This window comes from Lates calcarifer, linkage group LG2 (assembly GCF_001640805.2).
Source record: "Lates calcarifer isolate ASB-BC8 linkage group LG2, TLL_Latcal_v3, whole genome shotgun sequence".
NCBI lineage: Eukaryota > Metazoa > Chordata > Actinopteri > Centropomidae > Lates > Lates calcarifer.
Window position 1 is genome coordinate 3,232,909 of NC_066834.1, and position 13,564 is coordinate 3,246,472.

Here is a 13,564-nt window from a genome sequence, read left to right on the forward strand (position 1 = left end):
AATCCCCATGGCTCAATGAAATGCTCTTAATTATCAAGATGGAACAGATCCGTAAATCCTACTCACAAAGTCATTTCCAGAAAGTATGGAAGCCTTTTTTAGTGTCGCACGATGAGACCTATTTCTACAATTTAGAATCTTACCTGCCATGTTGTACTTTATTTTTGTGTAAACTCTTATGTCCAATATGTGTATGCTTGTTTTATTGTAAAAAAGTTTAAATAAAATAATAAAAAAATATTGGTTTTAGTTACTTTTATGGGAAAATGTAAAAAATTTAGGGGACTGAAAAGACATTTTCTTTTCCTTTCTGCTTCAGACTCGAGAGGAGTGGCAGTATGTGTTCCTGATTGCCTCCCTGGTGCATTATGGGGGCGTGGTCTTCTATGGGATCTTTGCTTCGGGAGAAAAACAGCCGTGGGCCGACCCAGAGCTGACCAGCGAGGAGAAGTGTGGCTTCATCGACGAGGACGAGCTAGCGGAAGAGACAGGCGACATTACTCAGAGTTATGGTGCTTTTGGGGGTCCGGCCAAGACGTACGGGGCGACTACGCAGGTGAATGGAGGCTGGGCCACCGGCTGGGAGAAAACAGAGGAGTACGTCCAAGAAGAAGCACAAGGAGGAGGCTACGGATACAGGCAGGATGAGGGATACTCCTAGACCAAACGTGCATTCACCGACACATGAGTAGACTTATTTTCCTGAGTGTGCATCAGTTTAGTCATTAAAAAATATCAACAAACGAGAAACGAGAAAAACTACAATCCATTGTTGTATTGTTTGCACAAATTCTAAAGAAAAAAAAACTAAAAAATGATCAACTAAATGTAAAAATTACAAAAATATATAGAAAATTTAAAGATATTCGATTAATAGAGGTGTTAACACATATCAAATTGGCAGTCTGTAAATGTATTATTATGCATATTGATAATAGATATATTTATTTGGAGTGCAATTGTGCGTAAACGTGAACATTTTCATCCCATCAGCCGAGGCTTCCTGACCACACCGGAGCCTGTAGGGTTATGTAGAAGCTGCCCATCAGAACCAACCCCTTATTTATCAAATTAACTGTTACAGTACGACGTCCTACAAACCAGCCATTACAGTGTATAGATATGTCACTGCACAGCATTGTAAACAGAAACTAGACACTCTGTTGATATAGATTGTACTGTATCCCTCCTGAATACACTCAGAGTAGTGTGTCCTTTTAATGCACAATATGAGTTTTGTTTTCTTATCCACGGCTTCTGTGTGTGTAGATCTAAGCCCTTAACATGTAAGTGACCTGCTGTAGAGACTTGACGAGTGGCGTGATGACTTTTGACGACCGTTTGGTTACACACTTGCGTAAAAGGTTAAAACTGTCTTTAAAATGTTTGCTACACGTGATCCGTTTTGTAACCTGGTACCTCTGCTGTTGAGAGTTTGAGTTTAGCGTTTGTGACCTGTCACATCTCAGCAGTGTAGTGCAGGAGTAAAGCCATTTTCATTGTTATACATTTACATTACTGTCAAGCCACAAGAAGTCTAGTTGTACCAATGCATTGTCAAAAGATTTGTCTTAATAAAACATATTTAACAGAGATATCTAGAGGTGCAGAGTAAAGATATATATATATATGAGTTTATAGATTAAATTTAGACATTGTTAGTCCAAGACATTCATGGTCGTACATGACCTTATGAAGAGTTTGTGCAATGCAAAGACTCTGTACAGACTAGCCAAAATCAGTATGAGAGTCTTACTATATTAGAACAAAATGTTATTAATTAAAGGGAAAATATTTAAAAATAGATATGAATAGATATTTACATGATCAAAGGGACAGGTGAGTAATTTATAACGCACGTGTTAAAGCCCCTGAAAAAGTTTTTCTCTATCAAAAAGAAAAAACTCTGCTTCAGTCTGCTTCATCAGGACTTTGACAGTGACAAAACAACCCATAAACTATCATCTGACTCGGATTCAAAAGATGCTGAACTACATAATCACTTTTTTCAAGCTGGGTCCCACCCACTGTAAAAAAAGAATAAATAAAACACTGAAATAACTAAAACTGTTCTGATTTTAGCAGGAATTTGAGTTTTCAAAAGAGAAAATATGCTTTCAGGGCCTTTAAAGCTAAAGGGAGGTGAGTTTAAAATGTCAAGTGACATTACAGAAGCTGAAGTGAACATTCCCAAACAAGTATTTGAATGTTTACATATATCTATACTTTACATAAATACCAATCACCAAAACAGGAGATTTCTATTTACAGAAAAGATAAAGTGGGAGTGGCCATTACAAATGTGTGCAATTTGGACAAACTGCCATTTGTCCATTTCCATTACAGAATGGAAAGTGATAAGAGACATTTTATGAATTAATGTATAATGTAATGACCTGCCTTTACCTAGGGGAGTCTGGCAATGAAAAGTGTTTTAGGGTCCAGAGTAGGACGAGCAAGCGAACACACCATGTCTCCAGGATCTGTTTCGTCCTCATTCTGCACTTACACTGACTGACAAGGTCTGAAGGGGCCTTTTGTTTAATTTGTCACTTGTCTGTGGAGACCTTAACTCAGCACTTCACAAATATAGATGTGTGTGGATGTGTATTTATGCATGGAACAAAGTGAAATTTGTAGTCTGTCCTTTTTTTGTTTCCTTTTTCTTTCAAACTTCTTTGTCTTTGTCTCAGAAACTGTTACTGATGCTTCAATTTCTTTGCACAATTAACCAAAGGTGAAGAGCAGAGCTGGGTTTTAGCTGGAAGTCAAATATTTTTAAAGGAGTACAGACCATCAGCAGTGAGGTTCCAGCGTATGGACCCCCAGTGTGCAGGTGGCACCAAAACATTACTCAGTGTACAAAGCAATAAATCCATAGTAACAGTTCTGGTCAGGCGTCACAAACAGTCATTATGTAACTGTTTTTTTAAGCATTTGTTTAAAAGTCGTGTTTTTTGTGATAACAAATGTAGAAAATAAACACTTGTAAAGAAAAAAAAAACATAGAAATATACTGTATGTATGAAAATATAGTAATAGAGTCCAACACAAACGTCTTTGACAACAAGACAGTGCAAGGAGTTTGTGACGGGGCTGCTCACCAGATGAGAATGATAAAACGAGCTCCGTCTGAGAGGCGGACGCTCGTCCTCTTCATGTTTCTGTTTTTGCTTTGGTGTGGTCCACATGGACTTTGTGCTGTTGTTTCCTCCCTCCCTCTCTCTCTCTCTCTCTTTCCTCAGGTTTTAGTTCGATTAATGTTTTTCATTCTGTGGCTGGACCCCCATTGCCCTACTTATCCACATGTACCTCCTCCCTGATTCCATTGTCACGATATTCAATGACATTAAGGATGAAACCTAACCAAGTGATTCTACATTTTCAACAAATGACAAATGTGCAACCTGAAGTAGTTAAAAGTTTCCTGTTTTTGTGCCTCTGAAGTTACAGTGTGATTCTATGGCTTCTGTTGCTGTGTAAATTGAGAGGTTTGTTGATGTCAAAATGAAATACTCTATATCCTTTTTTTGATAAAGAAAAAAAAAAAACAAGCAAACAAATGTGTGTGTGTCCCGAGTATTTGTATGGACAACAAATGAGAACAAATAGAGTCAGACAGTTCTGAAGAACGTAGCATAAAATGTTTTGTCAACCTTGCGACCACTTGATCATTCCTACACTTTCCTCCCTCCACTTAATGCTGTATTCATATGTTGCTAATGACACAAGTTTATGTCAAAGCTACATAAATAACTGATTCTTTGATCACTTCACAAACAAGTTGCGAACACAACACTGACGAATCGTCATCTTTTAAGTTGATACGGTGAATTTCTTAGCAAAGAGTTTATGAATCCAGCATTTCTGGAACATTTGGAGTCGTCTCTCTGGCTACCTGGCCAATCATTCTCTTTGAGCGCTGTTTTTGGTCCTCACCCACTCCTGAGGGAAATATCTGTCTCTTTAGCTGCTAAACAATGAACTGAGACTCATTGTAAAGTTCTGTAAAGCTGTCCACTGACTTTCCCAGACAAAGGAGGAGATCATCTATATATCATTTTGTGAATGGATGTATAGTTTTGCTTTGTGTTGATTGACTAACATGAATTTATGTTGGGAATGGGCCCTGTGAGGTTTTCAGTGAGGCAGGTCTGCAGACATCTATAAATACATGTAGCTGCTTAGTGCACCTGTGGGTAATAAGCTGACTGACACTGGAAAAGCTAACAGGACTAAACCATGAAACTGAGGCACTGAAGAAGGATTAGTTAGTATCTGTGCATTTTTTCCATGTGCTAAATTTTGAACGAAAAACTGAATAAAAGAAAATCGTAACTGATCTGGTTTTAAAACTCTGTTTTTGTACTTTTAGGTGTTTCATTTTAGCCCACTGTAACATTCATCATGACAGGTTTCTGTATTAGAGGATAAGGTTCAGACTCTGCACTCTGTGGTAAACATGACACATTTAATGCTGCTAATACGCAGGATGCTACTTTCATTAATGAGGCCTGACTGCCAAAGCACATATTGTGTTAGATCTTTGTTTCGTCACAGGATGAAGGTTGTTTCTCTATCATATTATTCAAAACATACAATATCAATACAGTTTACTTAAAACAAAACATGGGATCAGTGTGAAACATTATTACAGTGGGGTTTTCAGTTTTTAGATTTAGCTGTTCCACCGGGGCCACAGGAAGTGCACAGTTAATGGCCGCCCTCCTTCCCTGTCGGTGAAATCAATAGGGTCAGTCCCCAGTGTTCGGCTGGACCTATTGACTGCTCTAACCTCTTAATGGAGATGAGAGGGAGGAGGAGCACTTACTGAGCTATTTGGAGGTGTTAGTTCGATTTAGGAGCCGACCCCTACCTCCGCCAACAAAGCCTCATTCTCACAGATGATAATCAGAGGAGACACGAGCAAACAAAACACTACACCTGAGCCTGAGTAGAGATGAATGAGATTTGTTTCTTTCAAGGAAATGTGCCATTGAGATTTAAATCTTCCTTTAACCCTTTAATGGACACATTTCACTCATTTCTTAGTTCCTTCAGACACTAAAAGCAGATTTTAAAAAATATGCCCTGTTCCACTCAAAGTAGACTTTCAGCAATTTCTAATGGTCAGCAGAGCATTTTTTTTTTTTTCAGTTTTCATAACTAATGTATGAAACTATTATTTGAAAACTTAACCAAAGACAGGACACACACTAAGAGTGACTTTTCTTCCACAAAGCTACTTGAAAAGGTCTGGTTTTAAGAACTGCAGTGAGGAAACAGAGAGGAAACATTACAGTCCTCCTTCGCTTAGAAATGTGTTTCGTTAACGAGTGTTCGACCTTCGCTGTGAAGGATGATTTATGGGCAGAGTTTGACGTGTACAAGTACTGGCAGGATTTTTTTAACATCACTACCAGTTTAGAAACCACCAATCATGGTCCAATACACAACAAGCACAAGTGTGATGTGGAAAAACCACACCACAGGCAAACTGCTATTTCAAGCAGAGTATTTTTACATGTAGTACAACATGTCTGACAAGGATCTGTAAATAATCTGCTTCAGATACGTGCGTTTAATTCCTAATTATTAACTTAAGAAGTGCAAGAGATAATGGAAGCTATATACAAACTACACATCTCATCTCTTTCCTGTGTATTTGAACCTTCATGTTGCTTTATAAAGTCATTTTTTGTATGGATCCCTGTGCTGGTGTTAGCGAAGTAAAATTCAGACTGCATTCTCTTCTCTGACGTCAAACAGCTCTGCAGGAGCTCTGAAAAGCCCAAGGTGACACAGAGATCAACGTTTGATTGATGCACAACTTCTGCAAGAGGTGATATTAAAACATGCCCCGTGTCCCTCATCCTCTGTCCATGTGTGTGTGTGTGTGTTATTGTGACTCTTGTCCCGGCTCAGCTCATTGCTTTTGTTAATTTGACAGGCTCAATAAACGTGTCACCAGCCCACCCCTACATGGTATTTTCTCACAGTCAACCAGGCAGAACCGTCATCCTGTCTCGGTGCAAGTGAGCGAGGTGACCCATAACCCTCTGTGGCCATCAATCCACCAATTATACAAAAACTCCCCACTGCTTCAGTGCGCAGGTAAAACTCTTCTTTCTACCTGGGTACTGATGCAAGTGTTTGTGCAGAGAGACGTCACCCGGGCAGCTTTTTCAACGTTCTCTTGAGTTTCAATGTTTTCATTTGCATCACGTATATAAATACAGCATGTGGGCGTGCGTGTCTGACAGCATGGATGCTAAATTGAGAGAGTGCGTGTGCATATGTTCAGCATCTTAAATGGCTGTTCAAATGTGGGTGGGGGGCAGGTGCTGCTACAGCCTCAAGGGAGCTAAGGTGGAGGGGGTGGGGCTGCGAGGGGAGTGGAAGTAGATGCCAAAATCACTCTTTAATGACTTGGGGGGGGGGCTGTGCACATGTTGTGCTCGGGCCCCTGAGATCCTATGTGGCTCATAAATAAGCTCCTGATTTGCACAATGTGCCTCCAGCACCTCTGAGCTGGTCACAGGGCGAAGAGGGAGCTCGTCTTTAGATAGGATATTGATTTAAGACTGAGATGGACACACGACGATCACTTTAGGTATGAATGAATGAAAGTATCACATGCAGAGCATTAACCAGCCTTTTCCCAAACCACATTAATAATTAAAAACTTTCAGAATCACCCTTTAATTTCACCTGCTAACAGAGGAACATCTTTGTTTGGGGTTACTGACTGGTTTTAACATTGTGCAGCTTCCTCCACAGTCACATACATCCACACGTGAGCTGTCCATGGTGCTCAATGAAGGATCACTGCGTAACACAACTGCGGGCGTGTTCGCTGAGCTGTGCATAGATATGTAAAATGCAGATAACAGACACAGCGTGGCATCGCAGATTTCAGGACCTTTAACGATCCTCTAAGTTCTATACGTCGCACTTCTGCACGAATGCTGGGCAACGGGCTCTGGATCAGTGCCGATTGGCTCTGAAAACAGCAGCAGGATCCTCCTCCCGCACGAGTCAGGAAGCATGATTGGTTGCACATGCCAGCCTTCAGCACTATCAGCACAGCTGGTATATATTTAGCTGCTCCCCCACCTCCCACCCATTTCTCCCCCCACCACCAACAACACCCTCCTTCTCCTCTCCTCATACGCAGCCACCACCTTGTCAGGAAGTGCGTCATAGGCTCGTCGAGGGGGAGCCTCTGGGGCGAGGCACTCTAATATTAGGAAGTCAGAAACTCTCCTTCATCAGGCCTCCTTCAAGATCACACACATACAGACACACACATGCACAGAAAGACAGGAAAACGCGACAGTATGATGCAAGATCGCGTGCACGGAGGTGGGAAACCTGCGGGTACACGTATGTACAGAATGTTCTCTCTGTTCTTTGTCTCAAAAGTGAAACGAGGATGAATCACAAACACATGGCTGTCCTAAAATACTCCAAAGATTCTGCTGGTTCCATCACAAATTCCTCCATCACTCAAGAGTAAGGCATTCAATTAATATCTGGAATGATTCAAGGAGAAAGAAGCCTGTGGAAATGATCGCTTAAGTGAATCTCAGGATTTCTAATTGATTTGATCAATTTCTTGATATTCTATTATTCTAATTCTTATTATTTGGTCTGATTTAGGTTTTTACACAAACAAAAAATACTTGTTGCTTCATTTCCTCCTCTGTGCTCTGGTAAGAATTGATATTTGAGACAAAAACCAGGGAGCACAGTTCAGTTTGCAGCACTGGATGATGCTGAATAGAGGATTAAAACATTGCAAACATGGAGAAGAAAAGGGAGGGAGTCTTTTTTCTTCTTTTTTTCAATGAATGCAGCTAAACCACCTGAATTGAAGTATGTGTGTGTTTGTGCATGGACGTGCATGTGCCTGTGCCAGTAGTTCTTTATTCAGGCTCGTCTCTTAATGCCCTAACACCAGATGGGAGCCAGCAGTAGGTGTGTGTGTATGAATGTGTGTGTGTGTGTGTGTGTCTGGTGAGGGGGGGGATTTCCCAAAACCCAAGCATCAGGCCTCCTTTTGTCCTCTTGCCTGTCACCGATGGCTTCACAGTGGGGTGACACACACACTCCAAATCTCATTAAAAAGTGAGAGATGGGGGGAGGGCTTTCACGTCTAATGGGACTGGAGGAAACATATAATAACTTGGTGTTATATTACGATTCATTCATTGACATTCACACTGGTGCTTTAACAACAGTTACAGTTACAGTTACATAAATAAAATAAGGAAAACCCAACGCTGCCATAGAGGTAAACCACACGCGCTTACAGACACATACCTCCTTTGCTGCTTTATTGATTTCATGCTGTCACCAATACTTGTCCATCTGATTTCATTAGTTACAGTGACACATGACACATCAGATAGAGAGGTCTCGAAGCGCGGTGATAACACAAGAAGGACACTATCAGCGCCTGCCCTTTTGTTCTGCGTTTAGAGAGATGGCTCAGTAAACACTGAATCCATTTTCTACAGTCGAGTTAAATAATGACAACCCTGGGAAAAACCTGCCTTAAACGATCTTAATCTTAAAAACAGGGCTGTTATTATCTCATGTTAAACCATTTGCTGTAATTGCTGGTATGAATGGCACCAACACCAAGCCTCCTTTTTACATCCTGCAATTTACCCATTAGAGTTAGAAATTGCTTTGCAATTGCCGGCAATTACTTCCCATCCACAGCACTAACCGTACACTTTCTCCTCAATTGAAAAAAAAAAATTCATTTCACTCTTCCTTATTGACTTCCTGCAGCCATTTTTAATGAGAACTTAACGGCACACATTTGCATCCGTCTAATGGGTTTTGTTTTGTGTCACTGCAGTGATAAAATATTGATGCGTGGTGCCTTTAAGAGCCGAGCCCGTGAGAGCAGACACCTTGGGACGAGTGTGTGTGGGAGAAAAGGGACAGACAATAAACAAACGGGATAAAACACACAGGAGACACTGCCTCTGACATTTGCTGTGGAAAGATGATGGAAAAATGGGCAGCTTGATATTTCACATGAAAACAGAGAGCTGAGGCTGCAGCTCCCATTAGTTTTATATCATGACTGGTAAAATTACACAAAGGCTGGTTACATTTTGTTGATGTTTTATAGGGTTATGAGTGGAGATTACTCCTATAAATCAACTTAATTTAAAACAGTACTCCTCAACCAAAGAAAAACAAACAAAATAAATGACCTACAGCTGCATATTTAATGTTTTCCCCTGCATTATGAGTATTACAGTCCCCATAGAAATATTTAACTGTATCCTGCACTCTTCATATGTCTCATTCTCTCTACATAATCAGAAATATTCTGTAAATATTTCAAAGAACACTTTATTATTATTCTGTTAAATTGAAGTCATCATGAATCCTAAACCTCCTGTGAGCTCTGGATTGACACAACATCAATCAAACAACTAAGATCACGCCTCAGACAGACTAAAGTGAGCCGAGTGAAGGCTACAGAAAAGAGTCAGATGAAAAGGATAAGATAATGTCACGCTCTTTCTTTCATCATATCAGCCTCCTTTGTTATATGCTCTCTCTCCCTCCCATGTGCTCTTCCTCACTCTGTCACTACTGCATGGTGACTCAGACACTGCAGAGATGCCACATCTGAATGATATATCGGATGACTCACACTCCGATCGGACACTGTCCATGTCTGAAAAGTTTTTTTCCACACTGAGCACTGCACACACACACACACACACGTTGGCAGGCTATAACCTCTGAGAGACTCTACATGTTTACATCCACTCAGACTCCAGCAGATTTGGCTCTGGCTCTGCAGACAGTGAGCTGCCATGATCGATGTATCAAACACTTATTTTCAGGCTCTGCTCTGCACCTACGCTCCTGACTAAACAAACAGGCCGATTTTAATGGTGTTCCCTTCACACCGCCCTGACTGCTGCTTCACAAGAAATGTGTACACACACAGTAAATCTGTCAATCCACTGCTCCACAGAGGGGCAAGATTTTTTGGTTCATCCCCTTGCTCTCTCTGTCCATCTGTCAGTCTCTCTCCCTTCTGCTCAAATGGAGAGTCGGCTCCTCGGCCTGGTGCTGAGGGTTTTAAACCACATGGACTCCCTACTCTCTGCCCTCATGCTCATGCACACACACACACACACACGTATAAAAACATGCAAAGTCTTTGTTTCAGTGGCTTCAACGAGTCATTTAAGTTCAACAACTCCCTGCAATGCAAAGTATCTAAGTACACTCACTCAAATACGCCTCAGAAGTACTGAACACACAACTCTGACAGAGCATTCTGCAGAAGTTCCACTTATGAAAGTGTTTTTTTAAAAAACATTTATCACTTTTTCATCACAGGACATTCACCGTCGTTATATTTGACTTTTGACTTTACACAGCACAGTCCGGCTGCGGGTCTTGGGGGAGTGCTGCTGCATATGTGGGGGAAAAAAGGGAGCTGCGCCAAATCTGCTTAACTGCCTCACGTGAGTGACCTGAGTCAGCGCTGTTTGGGTGTGAAGGCTTCAACTCTGACGGTGTAAAACGTCTGCAGGTGTGGAGTTAGAGAGAACTGAGCTTACCAGACTTCTGTAGCCTGCTCCTCGTCCCAACACGTGGCCAACAAGTCGAGGCTAGCAGCTACTAGCATAACACACCTGAGCCTCTGACGAAACGGTCGAGTTGCATTCTGGGTAATGTAGGCAAGAGCGTGTGGCCTGAAAAAGAGGATTTGTTCACATTCATGACTCCTGATCACAGATGAGGTGAACTGTTTGTGTCCTCAGAAAAACAAAGAAGATGCATTAACAGAAATGAACAAAGAGGGATGTTGAACAGCTGATATGAGACAACATTTTCAGGCTGGAGTGATGTTATTAAGACAAACAGATGCCTTGGTGATGTTGATTTAACATCTGTCTGTGGCTGAGGAAATAAAACTGATGAAATGACAAATGATTTGGCAATATAAGAGAGAAAACACAAGATTTTTGAGCAGCGTATGAAAATCCAAAACATTATTATTCCTGCTTTTTAAAATCCTTTCTCAGCGGTGAAAGATGTATAAATGAGGAACTGATGCTTCTGTGCCTCTGCATTTCTACTTGTGCACATCTGTGTGTGCAGTTGTGTGCATGTTCTATTGATTCATGTGCGTCTACATGTATTATTTGTGTATGTCCTTTTTTTTTTTCTCCATGTGTCTTTTGTCCATGTTTCTGAAACTGAGATGAGTTGCTATGGAGACTGGGATACTTGTGTAAAAAGGAAGCGGCAAAAGAAAGAAATGTGGTCGTCAGGAGAGACTCTAGGACCATGAGGTTGAGGCTGAGTGAGCCTGCAGAGTACGGTGTGTGTGTGAATGTGGACTCAAGGTTCAGGTCTTTTCTTTTCTGGTCACTGACAAACATTCATATTTCATTCTTTCTACTGAAGCTAGTGCAGTAAGTGTATCACACAAATCCACATAAATAAAAAGTCACAGACTCACAGAGCATCCACCCATGTGTTATTCATGTTTACAAAAATGTCAAATGAAAACATGAACCCAGGTTCACGCTCGTTCACCAAAGCTTTGTTCATCATCACACAGGGAGTGAGGCTGTGATCCTTCATGTGTTGACAGGGGTTAAGCGACTCGCCAGTGATAACACAGCCGTTTCAAGCACTCCATCACTTGATAATTACATTACACTGGTACTCCATTGCTTCCACTCGCTCCCGGTAATCTTGTTAAAATCCCAGTGATTGGAATCACAGTGACAGAGAGACGAATGACAGTGAGGCAGCAGCCCGTGGAGTCGAGCCCTCTGCGAGTCTGACTGGAGGTTTTTGAAGTGCATTAAGCTTTTGTTGGGTAACCATGGAGCTGCATAGGCATACAGGTACTGAAATGCACCTTTAAATGCAGGTATTCCCCTTTGGTTCCCAGAAAACCTCTGTCCATTTGCTGTTTACGGAGGAGGTGAAGAACCTGCACATTAGACTGGTTTTCTTTCTTTCTTTCTATTTTTTTTAACCTGAGAGCAGATACTGTTCATGTGGAATCACTGTACAATGGATGAGCTCTACTCCATTAAAAGTAAAGATGGCTCCTCCTTTTCCTTTTTATTCCAGCTTCAAGGGCTTGTGATTAAGTAGCTATGCTGCCCTCTGGTGGCCATTTGTTAACACTCCATACAAACCATTATGCCATATCAGGACATTGCATCTTGGTTTCTTTTTGTATAATGCAGAGAACTGCAAACATTAGCATGAATAAAACTGTTTTTCTGCGTCTTTATTTTCCCTCTCCTGTTGTAGACTCGAAGGTAATGTGCAGTAATTTCCTGGCAGTGGTTCCAGACTGGCTCCACATTTAGACGCTCAGTGTGGCAGGTAGTTTAATTAAAGTAAAGGTCTGCCCCGCAGCTACTGACCCCCCTGGCCTGCGCCAGCCTGAGCCGAGGTAACCAGCATTCATTTGTCATGTGCAGGATTGGCTGACACATTATTTATTAGTCGTTTATATGAACGCCTCACAGCCACACACCCACCCACCGACAGGCTGTGACAGTGAGGCGGTTTTAATACTTTGTAGGAATAATCAGCAGTAATTAAGACGATGCAATGAGATGATTTAACTAAATCACAGTGAATTCCTTTGAGATGAAAAAAATAAAAAAGGCAGAGTGGAGTGTTTTCCATGATACAGGGATGACAGCACATTTTCTGATATACAAAGTACGAGGAACTCCCTTTGTCAAAAAGTGAAGCATTATTTTTTGTGAGAGAAAGTATTGAAAAACTGTTTCTGGTGGCATTTAAGTGATCATAATGAAGTGCAACAAAATGGCAGTCCAGTCTGATTATCACGACAATGTTTAGCATCACACTCAGAGGAGAGACTTGATGCAGAAAAAGGGCAAGATATCTTGAAATTTAGGGTCAAGCTTCAAATACACTAGATCTTACATTTCCCATAACGTAACATTTTCATTACACTCACCCTGCCTGGTAAACCACCATGTTTTTAACTTGTTTGTAGCACAGGTCTTTCATTATCGGTTTGTTGTCTCCAAGCCTATGCTTACTGCAAAATAACAAAGATGACATTTACCCCAGAGCTCCAGGAGACACACAAGGACACACATGGAATTCCCCTTTAAACCAAAATAAAAAAACTAGAATCATTGGGTGAAAATTCGTCAGCTAAAGTCAGTATGAAGAAATGTTATTGTACTGTGTAAAAATATTCAACAACAACATGAACGTCCACCTGAAAAAGAAATCTGCTGTAATCTGACAGGATGATAAAACACTTGTAAGTCTCTAATAAGTGTGTCCCCATCTGATGGGCCTCAGGTCCTCCTGACCCAGGGGACCAATTTGAGAGGGACACAGCACATGGTGCTCTGTGCTGAATTATCATCCCCCCCCCTCACCACCACCACCTCTGCAGTGGGGATAAGAGGGAGGCGGATTAGGGTTCAGTTGTCTTGGCAACCTGAGATGCCATCTGTCATGTGTGTGCTGATCCACGTCGTGTAGCCGAGAC

At 41.3% G+C, this 13,564-nt stretch overlaps 1 protein-coding gene and 1 long non-coding RNA gene across 2 annotated transcripts in view; one reads left to right on the plus strand and one right to left on the minus strand.

Annotated features, from left to right (window-relative positions):
• The window catches only part of slc17a6b (solute carrier family 17 member 6b), a 17,169-nt gene extending 12,827 nt beyond the window's left edge, over positions 1-4,342 (plus strand). The window contains exon 12 of the mRNA XM_018686295.2: positions 320-4,342. Within this exon, the coding sequence (XP_018541811.1) occupies positions 320-661 (342 nt within the window). The 3' untranslated portion in view covers positions 662-4,342. The remainder of the gene's footprint in view (positions 1-319) is intronic.
• The window catches only part of LOC127142979 (uncharacterized), a 26,362-nt gene extending 15,659 nt beyond the window's left edge, over positions 1-10,703 (minus strand). Inside the window, exon 1 of the long non-coding RNA XR_007814142.1 lies at positions 10,611-10,703. This is a non-coding gene — a long non-coding RNA (uncharacterized LOC127142979). The remainder of the gene's footprint in view (positions 1-10,610) is intronic.
• Positions 10,704-13,564: the final 2,861 nt, after the last annotated feature.